Raw genomic sequence first — 15,740 nt, forward strand, 5'->3', positions numbered from 1 at the left:
TGCTCACAGATTGTGTGAGACAGACATTTGTACAAGGTATACAAAGGGTAGAAAAATCTCTGATATGTTTAGCCTCTCAGGTAGGAAGAAGACTCCAGTGATTGCAGTGATTTGAGAGGTCATTCCAATGTCTGGGAGCTCGAACCATCAACTCCAGTCTCTGTCCACGTCCTCACTGAGGACTTGGGCTTTTTGTACAGTAGCCTTAGCATGGGTTCAGAATTCAACATGTTTGGTTCCTTCCCCAGGCATCCGTCGCCAGACGGCTCACTGTGTCAAGAAGGGCCATGGGATAGTGAAAGCTACCTTCTGTAACCCAGAAACACAGCCCAGTGGGAGACAGAAGAAGTGCTATGAAAAGGATTGTCCACCCAGGTAACCCTTGACAACAGGATGCTGAACCTCTGTGTGTCATCTGCCCAGACCGCTAATTTAATAGTGCTCCAGCGCTCCATGGTAATTGTGAGCTTTGTTGTTAAAGTTAATGGAAGGAAGCTGTGAAAGGTTTCTGTGGTTGTGCTGTCAGTCTGTGGCAAGCTGTGAGGACATTTTCTTTCCCGAGAGCAATTCTTCTCACAGCGTTGAGGCACTCCATGTTTTTATTTGCTAAGACTCAATGGCAAACTGTTGAAGATAATGTACACAGCATTCACCCAGGAGTTGTTTAACTACTGGGTTTAGTTTTCCAAGGGCATGTCCCCATTGGGTATAGAACTTTCACATACTAGTATTCTGAACTGAACATGTCCACTTTTAGTTCAGTCTTCCCCAAAGAGGGACTTGGAGTGGAGGCTATTGTCTGGGCTGGAGCTGTAGTCAAGAGCTTCCCCAGGACTTGGTCTCCCAGCTACTGTCCACAGAATCCCTCCCATTCCTGGGGCTTTAGAGTGGACTAGCATCTCATGGTCTCTTGGATCTAAGAGAAGCATTCCAGAATACAGTAAAAGGACTTTTTTTTTCTCCTGCGATGCTTCTTAAACTGAGCTGATAGATGGAACTTTTTGATCCACAGTTAACGTTGGAAATGGTCCAACTGCACAGTCTCCTTTCATGCAGTTAGTCATGCAGCCATGGCAGCCAGAATGGCAGGGCGCATGCACTCACACAGGAGCCGGGTGCCATCAGCCACTGCACAGTCCCAGCCAGAGCAAAGGTGACATCCAGAGTCAGGTTTTCCTGGGAGCAGATGATCAGTCTGTCTGCAGTGCTGCCTGGATGAGCACATCTGGATGAGCACATCATCTGGATGAGCACATCTGGGGGAACAGTTATACCCCAGAGTCTGCTGCTGTGTTGGGAACATAATTTCCTCCAATTCCCTCTAACCAATTTGAAGACTGGACTTAAGGAAGAAGAGAAAAGCCCAAGCATTTTGACAGATCCTTTAAGGTTTTTACTTCACTTTAAGCTGTGTTTCCCTTTGCTGGTACCTATTTCCTAAGGTACTACTGGGTTTTTCTTTTCTTTTCTTTTGAGACTATCTCTACACATGGTTAATGCCAGAGGTCCATCTTTCGGTTGCTAAAGATCAACAAAATTAATAGGTCAAGTCTGAGTTGGCTTGGTTCACACCCAGCCTTCAAAAGAGGATGTTACTAAATCCAATGGCATCTTCTCTTCTGCCTCTGAAGTAAAAAGTTTGCCTTTACTTTATATCCAAGAATAGGTGCACATACAAATATACATGCACATGCAACACACAAGATATTTAAAATCAGTGCTAAATTCATATGATGATTACTTGACTCCAGCTAGTTAGTTTTATTAAAATTCATTTAAAAATTATTTTTGTTGATGTGCTGTGTACATGTAATCCTTTTCTTATAGCTATATTTGTTTGTTTTGTTATACAGACTACAATGTTTAGCAAAGGTAACAAGTCACATATGGGTCAGGTATGGTTGTACACACCTGTAATCCCAAGACTCAGGAGACAGGATGAGACTGAGCTGAAAGGTGGTTTGGGCTACTTATTAGGACATACCCCCTCAAAAAAGGAAGGAAAGAAGAGAAGAGAAGAGAAGGAAGCAATGAAGGAAGGAAGTGGAAGAAGGAAGGAAAGAAGGAGGGAGGGAGAGAAGAGGCAGGGAAGAAGGGAAGGGGAGGAAGGGAGGAAGATGGGAAAACAAAGAAAAGATACCAACAAAATGGAAATTGATAGGCAACCAGGAAAGTCTAAGATCTAAGTTTTGTGCAAATTCACAAAGGGCTTAAAGGAATTTACTTCTTAAAGAAACGACATTACTGTTGTTTGAATCTTAGATGGTCTTTTAGTAAAACTCCTGGTACCAGATATTGGGGTAAAAGCTGAAAGATCAGAGAAGCAGAGCAAGCCACAGCCACCACCTGTTACCTCACCAACTTCATGAATCCTCTGGCTGAAATCCTTTGAGCCTTCACCCGAAATGGTCTCAGCTGAACTGCCTTAGTTCCTGTTTCCTCACACCTTAAATACCTTTCTCTGCCCTGCTGTCAATTCCTGAGATTAAAAGCATGTGTGCTTCCTAGTACTGGGATTAAAGGTGTGTGCCACCACTGCCTGGCCTTTCCAGTGTGGCCTTGAACTCACAGAGATCCTGACGAATCTCTGACTCCAGAGTGCTAGGATTAAGGGTGTGTGCCACCACTGTCTGGCCTCATTGTCTAATCTAGTAGCTGGCTCTGTCCTCTGATCTTCAGACAAGCTTTATTAGGGTACACAATATATCATCACACATTACTTTGCTTTTAAAAATAGAGGTTGCTTGGATAGTACTGTGTATTTTTACAGACTCAGCATAGTAGTCAGTTCCCTGATACGAAGTTCTCATGTATCTTCCTTGGTCACCTGATTTCTGTGATGTCTAGAAAGCTCACGTTCATCATCCAGAGCTGTCATTTCTCCTTGCAAAAGGCTTACACTGTTTTTTTCTTAACTTCTCCAGACAGTTTTTCTTCAGTGATATCTCTGGGGTTTTTTTTGTTTGTTTGTTTTTGGTTTGGGTTTTTTTGAGACAGGGTTTCTCTGTGTAGCTTTGCACCTTTCCTGGATCTCGCTTTGGAGACCAGGCTAGCCTCGAACTCACTAAGATCCGCCTGGCTCTGCCTCCCGAGTGCTGGAATTAAAGGCGTGTGCCACCAACGCCCAGCGATATCTCTGGTTTTAAATCCAATTTCAGAATTTGTTGATCTTCCCCCAAGTCATGTCCAAGACAGATTCTTTTAAAAGATTTGATAAAAGTGTTGAATTATCTAAACCTTGAACTAAATGTGATGCAGCCCATGGCTTTGAGGACCAGAGCTGCCAAGAAAGAAACTCTTTGGAACATCTGACCACAGGGAGAGGTCATCTGTGTTCCTTCTCCGCAGCTGACTTCTCTCTGACTCTGCTCGTCGGCAGAACAAAGTTCTGCAAGGTTACAGCTATGATCATGCATATCCGAAGAATTCAATACACATCACAGCTATTCATTCAATCCAGGCAGCTGTGTGTAGGTTTCTCTGCATGAAAGAACAGCGTGGAACTTCAATCAAGGTTTCCCTACTTCAGCACTTTTGAGTTTTTAGGCTGGATTGCTCTTTGTTGTGCAAGATTTTCATATGCATTCTAGGTAATTTCACAGCATTTCTGGTCTCAGTTGTCTGAGATTTAGAGAGTGAGGTGACCTGGCTCATAGCAGTCAGAGCTGTCTGAGCATTGGAAATAGATTGAATAAATAAATAAATAAACTACAAGTAAGAGATGGGCTCAGAGGTTCCCCATCAAGACGGGACCATCCAAACCACAGACAAGTATTCCAGGCAAATGAAGGGCTCTTCAAAACACACAACCATCTCTCTGTCTCTGTGCCTTTGTCTATCTCTATCTTTCTCTCTCTCTTCCACATACACTTTGACATAAACTTCTACATTATTTATAACTCATACTAAAACTATAGAGTCCATTATTTGCGTGAAATTTACAGATAAAAATTTATATTCATTTATTTGGCATCGAGAACACCAATAGTTTCCAATCCTTATTGATTCTTGGTCCTCCACACAAGAGATTCTGGGTTTAGTCAGACATGGGAATATTGATACTTTTTTAAAAATGTTCCCCAAATGTTTATACAATAATTATCTATGATATAGACTCAGTCCTTAGAATCTTTGCATCATAATGGTAAGAGTTCAACTAACATTTAGTGATTAAAGAACACTCCACACAATGTTTGCTCATTGACCAGTTGTGTGTTAGGTGTTATTTAAAAAAAACAAAAAAACATTATTCATTGATACTTGTTAAAATGAAGAAACACACCCTTTATTCAACAACATCATGGGCACAGGGATCACTACAATATGAATTTACTGTAGCGAAAATATTGATCTCAACACCAAATATAGCATTGAGAAGTAGGAGTCTTTATCTGAGTATCAGGGGAAAGGTCAATGGATGGGTAGATACTAAGAGAAAACAGAGGGGGTAAAAAAAATATGGGGCTAAGCTGACTTGGCAAATATTCTTTCTCAAGAGGTGCCATGGTGATCAGACATCACCTGGGGGACAGTAGAGGCTAAAGAACCCAATCAGGTATCAATGATAATCATTAACTTGGGTGGACATTCTTATCCTGACTTCTCTGTTAAAAATGGATGTCACAAGGCAGTGCATAGTGTCTAGTTGAGGAGAGTCTCATCCTTGTCAGGTCCATTTACACTTTCACATCATGGCACATCATTAAAGAAGCCAAAGCAGAAGCCTAGAGGCAGGAACTGAAGCAGAGACCTTGGAGGGATGCTACTTACTGGATTCCACACTATGACTTGATCATCCTGCTTCATTACACAGCTCAGGACCACTTATCCAGGGATGGGGAGCACTATATTCTGAATCCTGCCACATAAATTGTTAATCAAGAAAATGCCCCTACACACTTGCCTATAGGCCAATATGATGGAGGTCCTCTCTTTGCAAGTGACTTTAGTTTGTGTCACGCTAACAAGAACTAACCAGCATGGGAGGATTAAGAGCCAATGGGGGAAGCTTGATCTGGAAGGCTGTAACATGAATCTTAAAAGGTCTTATTAATAAATAAACAAACCTGGATCCAGGTATTAGGGTAAATGCTGAAAGATCAGAGAGACAGAACAGGCCACAGCTAACGTCACCTGGCCAACTTCTCAGCCGATCCTGTTTCCTCAAACTGGAAGCCTCTGTGTCCTCATCTGGAATGAATCTCAGCTGAACTGCTGATCAAAAGCCTAAAAGCTTAACCAGGCTCTAGTTCCTGGTCCTCATGCCTTATATACCTTTCCACTTCCTGCCATCACTTCCTGGGATTAAAGGCATGTGTCACCATGCCTAGCTATTCCAGTGTGGTTTTGAACTAACAGAGATCCAGATGGATCTCTGCCTCAAAAATGCTAGGATTAAAGGGGTGTGTGTGTGTGTGTGTGTGCGCGCGCGCGTGCGCGCGCGCACCATAATTTTCTGGCCTCTATGTCTATCTAGTGGCTGTTCTGTTCTCTGACTCCAGATAAGTTTATTAAGGTGCAAAATATACTGGGGGACACAATATCACCATAGAAGACGTTCGCAGGAAAACTGAAAAGTACATGGTTCTCATACTAAGCTGACAAGATATGTTAGTCTAGCTTGTACTGCTAACAGGGTATCATAGACCTGGTAACTTGTAAAGAACAGAATTTCATTTCTAATTATTTTAGAAACTGGAATTCTAAGATCAAGGCATCAGCCCTTGGCCTGGTGAGGCCCCTCTTGTTTTGTCTTCACCCAGCAGCTGAAAGGGCAAGAGAGGGGAATGTATCCCACACAGCAGAAGAGTGAAGCAGAGCATGCCTGCTCCCACAGGCACAGATTATAGTAGCATTCCTCCATGCATAAACGTTCTGTCCTTATGGCCCAAACACGCCCATTAGGCTCCACCTCCCAACACTGGTGCATTGGAGATGTAGTTTCTAACTCATGAACTTTAGGCAACACATTTTAATCATGGCACAAGCACACAGTCACTCTGTGAGGACTGTGGAGGAAACTCCAGAAAGGGGAAACAGGAAGGGCCATTATCACTCTGTTAAAATACAACTGAAAGCCCTGTAGCAAGTAATTAGATAAATTAGGCTATCAGTCATTTCAGATTAGGGCCTTTCCAGAATGACATTTTATATATTTAGCAATCTGCCTTACCTCCCTTGAAAATGTCAGAGGTAGGGCAAAGTAATTAGATTAATACAGTGGGCATTAATTGGCTTTCACATCAGACTGTCAAGTATTAGCTCTTTATTCATACAAGGCAACCAGAATTAAACACCAAAGAAGAAATTGGTGATCTTAATTACTTGCTAAGTGAAGAAAATAATAGAATTCAGTAAGAGCTTTCTTCTACAAATTTTAACTTGAGATTAAAAAGTATGAAAACCGGGGTTGGGGATTTAGCTCAGTGGTAGAGCTAAGGCCCTGGGTTGGATTCTCAGCTAAAAAAAAAAAAAAAGTATGAAAACCAAAAAGTAAATAAAAATAATAGAACAAAGCTCTGTCATCTTTACTATTACCAGAGTTGAATACTGTCCTAAGACCAGGAGGCCTTCTCCAGGTCAAGACTGCAGCATTTCCCATAATGTGCTATTTTCCTGTGAGAGATAGAAATGTCCCCCTTTATTAGTGCATGGGAACTTATATGGGAGAATTTCATGTTCACAAGGGAATGGCGGACCCAAATTATACTGGGAGAGACTAGTTCTGTTTTCTGTGCTGGAGAAGGTTTGCATTATGATGGAGAAGAAAGAAATAAGAGGGGCTTGGGGATTTAGCTCAGTGGTAGAGCACTTACCTAGCAAGCGCAAGGCCCTGGGTTCGATCCTCAGCTCCAAAAAGAAAAAAGAAAAAAAAGAAGAGGATTCCAGTAGGGACCCTGTCATTTTCCACTGTAGCCATTGGGCCCATCCTAGAACGTTCAATTAATCACTCATAAACAAAGAACTTCCCCCATTAGCTTGTCCTTGAAGAATCCAAGATATTAATTTGTCCAACTGTTTAACTTCTTAGGAATGACTGAGATGGAAGAAATTTTCTTACTTTTAAGTTATTTTTCTCCTTTATCAAACGAGTCAGTGAAATTGTGAACAGGCAGATTGCTGAAGATTGAAGGCAAAATGAAAGTGATGAGCTAGATTTCACAACACCTGAGACATACAAGGGGCGTGCTTCTATCCATCTCATGGTGGTATAGAAAAACATTTGACTTAGAGCCTGGAGACCTAGAGAATGATTGGATACTATGACTCCATTCCTACAGTCAAAATACCAATGCATCACAAGTGACGGGGGTAGGGGACGCCCCACGCTCCTTACTTTGCATGAATTGGTATTTCATTTAACCCATGGTACTGATGAAGGTAGTATCTCACTAAACAGAAGACAGAATGAAGCTTAAAATTGGCTGAGGTTGCACAGCAGAACCTTGGACCTCAATTTTCTTGACTTAAAATGCAAGCATAGTTTCCTATTAAACGACATCATTCTTTTAAAGCAAAGTTTAAGGGTTACGTGTGTAAATGTTTTGCTTGCTAGTATGTATGTACAGCACTTGTGTGTCTTGTGTCCTTGGAGATCAGAATATGGCATTAGGTTCTCTGGAACTGGAGTTACAGATAATTATAAACTTGCATGTGGGTGCTGACAATTGAACACAGGTCCTCTGAAAGAGCAACAAGTGTTCTAAAACACTGAGCCATCTCAGCAGCCCCCAAAATGTGATTATTTTTAAACAACTGTATATGCCAGGATCTTTGCTGGGCTCTGGGCTTTATAATTAAACAATCACACTGACCCTGTCTGCAGAAAACACCCACAGAGACTGCATCATCTTCAGGTACTTCCCAGCTTTGTAATACATGCCTACCTACTTTCTCTCCTTGTGGTTGAATGAATGTACATCTCTTTTGGTGATCTCCTCACATGTCCATGTCTGCCTGCAGGTGGTGGGCAGGGGAGTGGGAAGCATGTTCGACCACATGCGGTCCCTACGGAGAAAAAAAGAGAACAGTGCTGTGTATCCAGACCATGGCCTCTGATGAGCAGGCTCTCCCAGCTACAGATTGCCAGCACCTGCTGAAGCCCAAGGCACTGGTTTCCTGTAACAGAGATATTCTGTGTCCATCAGACTGGACGGTGGGCAACTGGAGTGAGGTAAGCTCAGAGGTTGAAGGGACAGTGAGATTAGCCCGGCTTCATCAGCCGTTTACTCATTCTTCCAAAATGACCTAGCATAAAATCGCCTACTATACAGCATCCAACATGTCTAGCTTGCTTCCTGCACTTTCTGTTCCCAGCCTTACAAGAGCACATCCTCCCTCACTGAGTGGGCAGCTAGGGATCAGGTGGATCTCACTAATAGAGGCTCGTGTCAGCTAATCGATTTGTTATTGGGATATCGGCTGATTCATTAGTAAGCTATTGTAGCAAACCAAAGCCACACACACACACACACACACACACACACACACACACACACACACACACACATACTACAGCCCCCAAAGCCAGTCTGTAAAACACTTGGCAGTTCACTGTTGTAGTTAACCCAAAGGAGTGTTACTCTGGTGCAAAATGAGGAATGCACTTGATTCAGAAACTGTTCAAATCATTCATCTACTCAGCATGCATTTGGGATATCTGTTAATAGTTCCCAAATTCAAATTAGCATTGCATTTCCCCAAATTAGTTTGATCTAATTCTCTGGGTATAATTAGAAATCAGAGGGCTTAAAGGTTATAAGGGGGGAAAACAGGCTTTAATGTTCTATGTCACCATCATGTCTGGGTCTGTTGGGGCTTGCTGTGCCCCAGGGTGAATGGTGAGAGACAAGCTCTTCTTTCCTCAAGCTACCAAGTGTCTCCAAAGGCTCTGCTTCCACTTCCCTATGTGCATTTCCGTTACGACCTAAGGAACAACCAGGCAATAAATGACCTTCAGAAATGAACACATCAGAATTTTAAGGACAATACTGACTTATTTGTATGTGCTTTTTAAGAAAAAATTTGCACTTATTTATTGTGTATGTGTACACATGCACTGTGCACACCTATTGAGGACAGAGAGTAACTGTGAGCAGTATCAGTAGGTTCCAGGGATCAAACTCAGGTCATGAGGTTTGGTAGCAAGTGCCTTGACATCCCACTGATTCCTGTGCAATTTCTTGAGAAGCTGCAAACTTCCTATAATGATGGCAAGGAATTTTCAGAAGCTTTCCTGAGGTCTTGTCTTCAGGAAAGTGGAAAATATTTGATGCAGGAGAACATTATAGAAAAATAACTAGAATGAACATTGATGAATAAATAAGCAGCATACTCAGTTAAGATAAAACATTTGTGAAAGTGTTTTATAAATAAAGATTTCTTGTGTAGCTTATAAAGAAGAAGTCTAAATTTTACATCAATAAAATTGTCTTCTCTGAAGATACTTATTTGAAATTAGAGCACTCACGTGAGTCAAACATCTTTGATAACCTTCCCAAGACAGTTTCTTTAACAGATAATCACAGTTGGGATCGTTTAACTTCTAGTTCTGTGCAGGATGTTCTAATAGGTATGTGGGCTGCAGCAAGGAAATGAAATTTGTGGTCTCTAGACTATGAAAACTTCCTTTCAGATGGGAGACAAGGGATGAAAGAGTTGGGGCAGAAGAGGGGAGGTGGGCAGTAGAGAAAGACCTCGGAGGATGCACGTAACAATAATATGTCTAGCAGTTAATATAAGCATGTTATGGATTTGTGCACTAATACATCTGTGCACTTCAATGGCAAGTAAAAATATCCTCCCTGCTATTCTTGAGAAGAAGGAATCATAGCATGCATTTGGCCTGACCTGTTCACCACCAACCTAGACTGCCAATAATTACAGTGTTGTCAAAATAAGGCTGAATGGGGGGTTGTGATGGGCCCATTAAATTTGTTTACCAAAAAATGTGTTGGCTGCATCCAAAACACTTAATAATTCTTGTCATGTAGAATTTACTAATTGCCAGAATCCAGAGCTCTCTCAAAAGACTGTAATTACAGATTTGGATGAGGAGACCTTCCTGCACCCATGTGTGCAGCACATAATAGCCTGCCTTAGCTGGAAAGGAAGAGACCAAAAATGTTGGCACGAGGTGACAAGTACTAGTGTTGGTAGTTCCCAAAACAGGCCATTGTGAAGCTGATTGACAGTACATGTGGAGTCCCATTTCTAGCTTCCTCTTGTAGTGCTGAGCAGGAGTCAAGCTGGCACCTTTATTAAGAGATGTAGGCAAAGTGCCCTGTAGGTAAATCAGTATCAGTAGATTCAAGGGATAGGTGTTTTTCCCTCCTTCTGTTGTCTTGATAATAACCCTCAATGAACTTTGCCGAAATAGATAAAAATAAATGTCTTTGACCTTCTAACTATGCCAAGATACCTTTGTATAGTTTTATGTGTATATATTTTTATTAAAATTTTAAATATATATTTCATCTAGCTTTCTTTCTTATTAAAAATAGAATCTTTTCCATACAATATACTCTGATCACAGTTTCCTCTCCCTCAATTATCCCCACATCCTTCTCCCCTCCTCTAACCATAATCTACACCCTTTCTCCTTAGAAAACAAACAGGCTTGTAAAAATAAAGTAAAATAAAAACAAACCAGAATAGGACACAGCAAACAGAAGTGAGACAGGTTTTTTTGAGACTGGGTTTCTCTGTGTAGCTTTGCGCCTTTTCTAGAACTCACTCTGTAGTCCAGGCTGGTCTCAAACTCACAGAAATCTGCCTGCCTCTGCCTCCTGAGCATATATTTTGATCATACTCTTCCTCCTCCCCAACCCCCAGATCCTCCCCACCTCCCTACCCACCCAACTTCACGTTCTTGCTCTCTTTCTCTCCCCTCAATCATAAAAACAAAAAACAGAGCTCAAAACAAACAAACAAACAAAAATCCAATAAGGCAAAATATACCAAAACAAACAGCACACACAGAAAAATGTGGAGTTTGCTTTGTGTTGGCCAACTCCTCCTGGGCATGGTGTCTTCCCTGGAGTGTGGTGGATACACTCAGTGACACCCCGTTGGGGAAAACTGATTTCCCCTTTCCCAGCAGGGATCAATTGCAAACAACTTCTTTGTTTAAGGGTGGGACTTTTTGTCTGCCTCCCCTTCTCTGTTCTGAGATTTTTGTCTGGATGGAATCGATCCAGGCCTGGTGCACACTGCCAGTCTCTGTGAGTTCATACAGGCATCAGTTCTGTTATGCCTGGAAGACGCTGTCTTGTTGGAGTTATCTAGCACCTCTGGCTCTTTCTACCTCCTCTTTGGCATGTGTCCTTGAGCTTTTGGAGGAAGGATTTGATCAATACATCCCATTTGAAGCTGAGTGCTCTCACTCTGTACATTACCCAGCTGTGGGTCTCTGTGTTACTTACCATCTACTGCAAGAAACAGCTTCCCAGAAGAGGACTGAGTAGTGCACTGATCTAGGGAATAGCAATATGTCTATTTAAAACATTTTATATAATATATCTTGATGATATTCTTTCCCATTCCCCATAAAAAGATGGTAATCATGATTTTTGGCTCACAGTATTCATCATCAGAACTTTGCCTTCATACCTACATTGTTTGAAGCAGAGAAGTGCTCTAGATCTACCTTGGTCTGCATTGAGCTGTGAATTTGCTTAATTTGGTAACGTGTCCAAAAGACTTCAAAACTGAGAACTCCTAGGTTTCCGTTGAATGGCAATTCTATTTATTGTAAAGAAAAGCAAATTATCCAAGTTTTTGTGGCTCCCATTTTTTTCCCTCAAGTACTACACTTCAGTGGCTTGCCATGTGAGAAGCAGTTGGTCTAGTAATGGGTTTGTGGTTACTAGATCATGGCTCCCTTGCTTTAAATCTTGACTTTACCACATGTTAGATTTAATCTCATTTTCTTTGCCATGTTCTCATTACCCATAACATAGCAACAGTTGAGGCTTTTATACTTTCTCTAAATATAGATGGATTCATATTTCCTAGTTCTTGCTAGCACAGGACCTAGCAAAACTGCTAGAGGTATAAACAGTGGCTAAACATTTTGTCATATGGTAGAGGGATGGACACACCACTAATGCCACCTGTCATTTGCCAAATGCTTTCCCTGACTATGTAGGCTATTTTGTTTAACCTTTAAAATAACTCTAAAGGTTGATAGCAGTTCATTTAGCTTTCCATTTTACAACTTGAAAACTCAAATAAGCCTTTAAGTTGCTCCTTAGATAAGAATTCAATAAGTGATGAGCTGAAATTCATATCCATCTAGCATTGAATCTCTAAGTGGCAGAAGAGTAAAGCTTATTTTGGTCAACACTAGGTTCACTTTTAAACCACCTTCCTATATGCTTGGTACGTACACTGCCTAAGCGAGCATGCTTATTCAGCCTGTTTTTTTCATGGGTTGATGGATAGTTGTAGCTGTTCATTGATTTGATTTAATATTAATATGCATACAGCAAACATGGCATTTCTTCAATCCACATGTAAGTGTGTGTCTAAAGGGCTTCTCGCTTCAGGAGAATTTCAGGTTATTTATAGTCAAAGGCTCTACACATTGTAGTGGTGAAATAAAAATTATGGTCATAACTAGAAACAGAGACCATGATCTAAGCGTGAAACCCACATGGTTACTGTTTTGCAGTTTGCAGTTTAGCCCTGAGCATTAGGAAACTAAAACAATATAGTTTCTTTCTAGGTGATAGACAAAGCACACATCCATATTGTATCCATACTGTAAATAATTGCCAAAGTTATATGTGGTGCTTTGTCTGTTTAGCTGTGAACAAGCCCTCTCCTGCTAAGCAAACATCTCCAAAGCTTTAAAATTTATTTTAAAATTACTTCTTGCTGGGTTAGCTAAGCTAGATTCTGGCTCTTGACCTTGCACTACCCTCTTGAGTATCTGGGAATACAGATGTACCCCCTTACACTCATCTTATGTCAGGATTTTAGTCTTGGATCCAAGTTATAGAGAATGGTTCATTGATAGGCTCTGTGAAAAGCTGTAACATGTTTTTACATGGATGGATGGATGGATGGATGGATGGATGGATGGATGGATGGATGGACAGAAAACCCTTCAAAACACCATGTAATTAGTAAATGTGTCTTCCTTTATGCATCTCGAACAAAAAAGGAAGCAGAAGACCCAGAAGAACCACTCAGACTCTATACTGCATAAACTCACAGTACCATCTTAGGTAAATTATTTCACTTCATAGGTCTCAGTTTTAGCAACTACAACCCAGTGTGTTTTTTCTCTTGTTAGAGAGACTTTGTAGATGGTGATTTTCTAGTTTTTTTTTCCAACCCTGGCAATCTCTAATTGTGTGATCTTGAGCTAATATTAACTCACTCTAACCCTTTCCTCATTTCTGTTACTGTAAGAATTGAATAAAATAAATCATGTAAGTACCAACCATATTGCCTGAAAAATAGTGTGTGCCACTAAATGATGACTTTAGAATCTGACAAGACAAGGCTGACTTCCTGTGTTACTCTAATTTTGCAATCTTTGTCCCTCAGAGGTATCCAAAGCCCCAAAGGAATTGACCTATGGTCACCTTAAACTACCCCATCCTTTAGCTCAGGGCCCCCTTAATTCATAAAGCACTATAGACATGCTTCATAGCACCTTCCAGTTTTTCAAAACTCCACATAAGTTAAGAGACTTAACAACAAACGAATGTGTTACTTTCAAAAACTCAAAAGAATATTGGAAGTCAACCATATGTAAATTAGTAGCAAAATAGCCTCATTTTTCAGGTGAAGAAATTGTAGCATAGAGATGCTTACAAATGTGTTCAAATCATACAGCTACCAAGTGATGAAGCAGGCTTTGAAGGCAGGCAGCTAACATCCTACATTGAGTACTGTCATACATCTCAAATATCTATGAAATGCAGCAATACAGCAGTTCCTAGAATTCATAAAAAACAAAGTCTGTTTGGAAACAATTTGAGAGTCATCTTTCTCACTTTGCTGGAATTCACAATATACATAATGATTGCTAAAATCTGCATCTCTCAAAATGAAATGACTTAGTCTCACCAAATAATTGTACAATCAAAAGAAAAAAAAAGTTTCAGTTGGTTTCTACAGCAACATACTGCCTCTTACTTCAGGCTGGAAATGCATTGGGGTGCATTTAATGAGAAGTAAAGTAAGTCATGTAAAGTAGATGTGCACAGGGTGGTGGTGGCACATGCCTTTAATCCCAGCACTCGGGAGGCAGAGGCAGGCGGATCTCTGTGAGTTTGAGGCCAGCCTGGTCTCCAAAGCAAGTTCCAGGAAAGGCACAAAACTACACAGAGAAACCCTGTCTCAAAAAAAAAAAAAAAAAAGCAGATGTACTTAGGGTCTATGAACTGAAATCTGTTTATAAAGGTGTTATAGTATCATGGCAGCCAGATACCTACCATGGGTCTGATGGTTTGGATGAGAATGAATCCCATAGGCTCATGTGTCTGAATGTTTGGTCCCTAGCTGGTGGAACTGTTTGGGAAGGATTAGGAGGTGTGGCTTTGCTGGAGGAGGTAGGTCACAAGGAACAGGCTTTAAGGTTTCAAAAGCCCACATTATTTCCTCCTGCCCCTGCCCTGCTGCCTTGTCCCAGCACCATGCCTATCTTCCTGCCGCCATGCTTACCACCTCTAATCCTCTGAAACTATGAGCCCCAATGAGCATCTTTTTTGTAAGTTGACTTGGTCATGGTATCTTTTAACAACAGTAGTAGAGTAACTAAGAAAATGGGTTAAAGGAAGAAAGATTCACCTTAGCTCATGGCTTCAGTTTTTACAGTCCATTAATTTTATTTCCACAACAAGGAGAAACATCCTGTAGGAAGTGCCTTGTGAAGAATGATGTTCACTTTATGGCATTTAGGAAGAGGCTAAGGAAAAACATACCTTTCAAATCCTGGCCCTGGGATCTACGTCCTACAACCAGGACCTGCCTTTTACTCAATATCACCTCCCAACAATACCAGTCTACCATAAGCCATCGGGATATTTTTCCATTGGCTAGGTTAAAGCAGCTATAGTCTAATCACTGCTCAGTGAATGGATTCACCAGGCTGGGACCAGGCTTCCCCATAGGATCCTTCTGGGGAAACACTTTGAATCCAAGCAGTGACAAACACAGCTAACTAAACAGACCAGATATTATTAGTCAGAAGTGACTTGTCAATGGCTCTTCAAAAAGAAGGTAGGCATGGCAACAAACACCAACACCAGGGTTCCTACAAACAGAAGGGAAAACATGGAGGACAGGAGACACTTGCCAACTTACCTTTAGTATTCTTAATTAAGGTTTCCAGCACTCCTGTGGGTTGATGCTCTGACCTGCATTACTTCTTTGGGCATGGAGTATCTGCACACGCTAACATCTCAGTTATTTCCAAACATGGCAGCCTATGTTCTTCTGGTTCCTGGGGAATATACCTAGGCACTCTTGTTTGCAAGAGCTACTCAGAAAGCTGGTTTCCAGCACTGCTGAGTCTCTTTATTGTATCTGTTTGTAATCATCTAAGATACGGAATTACTTTCTTAGAGTTTCCCTAACAAAATCTCACAAGCTGGCTGATATAATCGGAAATTTCTAGTATTACAGTTTAGAAGGCAGAAATCCTAGATCAAGATGTCAGGAGGGCTACCTTGCTTCTGCAGCCCTGTGAGGAAGAATGACCTCGTGCCTTCTTTTCCTTGCTT

At 41.2% G+C, this 15,740-nt stretch overlaps 1 protein-coding gene across 1 annotated transcript in view; it reads left to right on the top strand.

Annotated features, from left to right (window-relative positions):
- Adamts12 (ADAM metallopeptidase with thrombospondin type 1 motif 12) overlaps positions 1-15,740 on the top strand; it is a 253,145-nt gene that overhangs the window by 195,956 nt on the left and 41,449 nt on the right. Inside the window, exons 17-18 of the mRNA XM_036207207.1 lie at positions 249-375; positions 7,963-8,173. Coding sequence (XP_036063100.1) covers positions 249-375; positions 7,963-8,173 — 338 coding nt within the window. The remainder of the gene's footprint in view (positions 1-248; positions 376-7,962; positions 8,174-15,740) is intronic.

This window comes from Onychomys torridus, chromosome 15, assembly GCF_903995425.1.
Source record: "Onychomys torridus chromosome 15, mOncTor1.1, whole genome shotgun sequence".
NCBI lineage: Eukaryota > Metazoa > Chordata > Mammalia > Rodentia > Cricetidae > Onychomys > Onychomys torridus.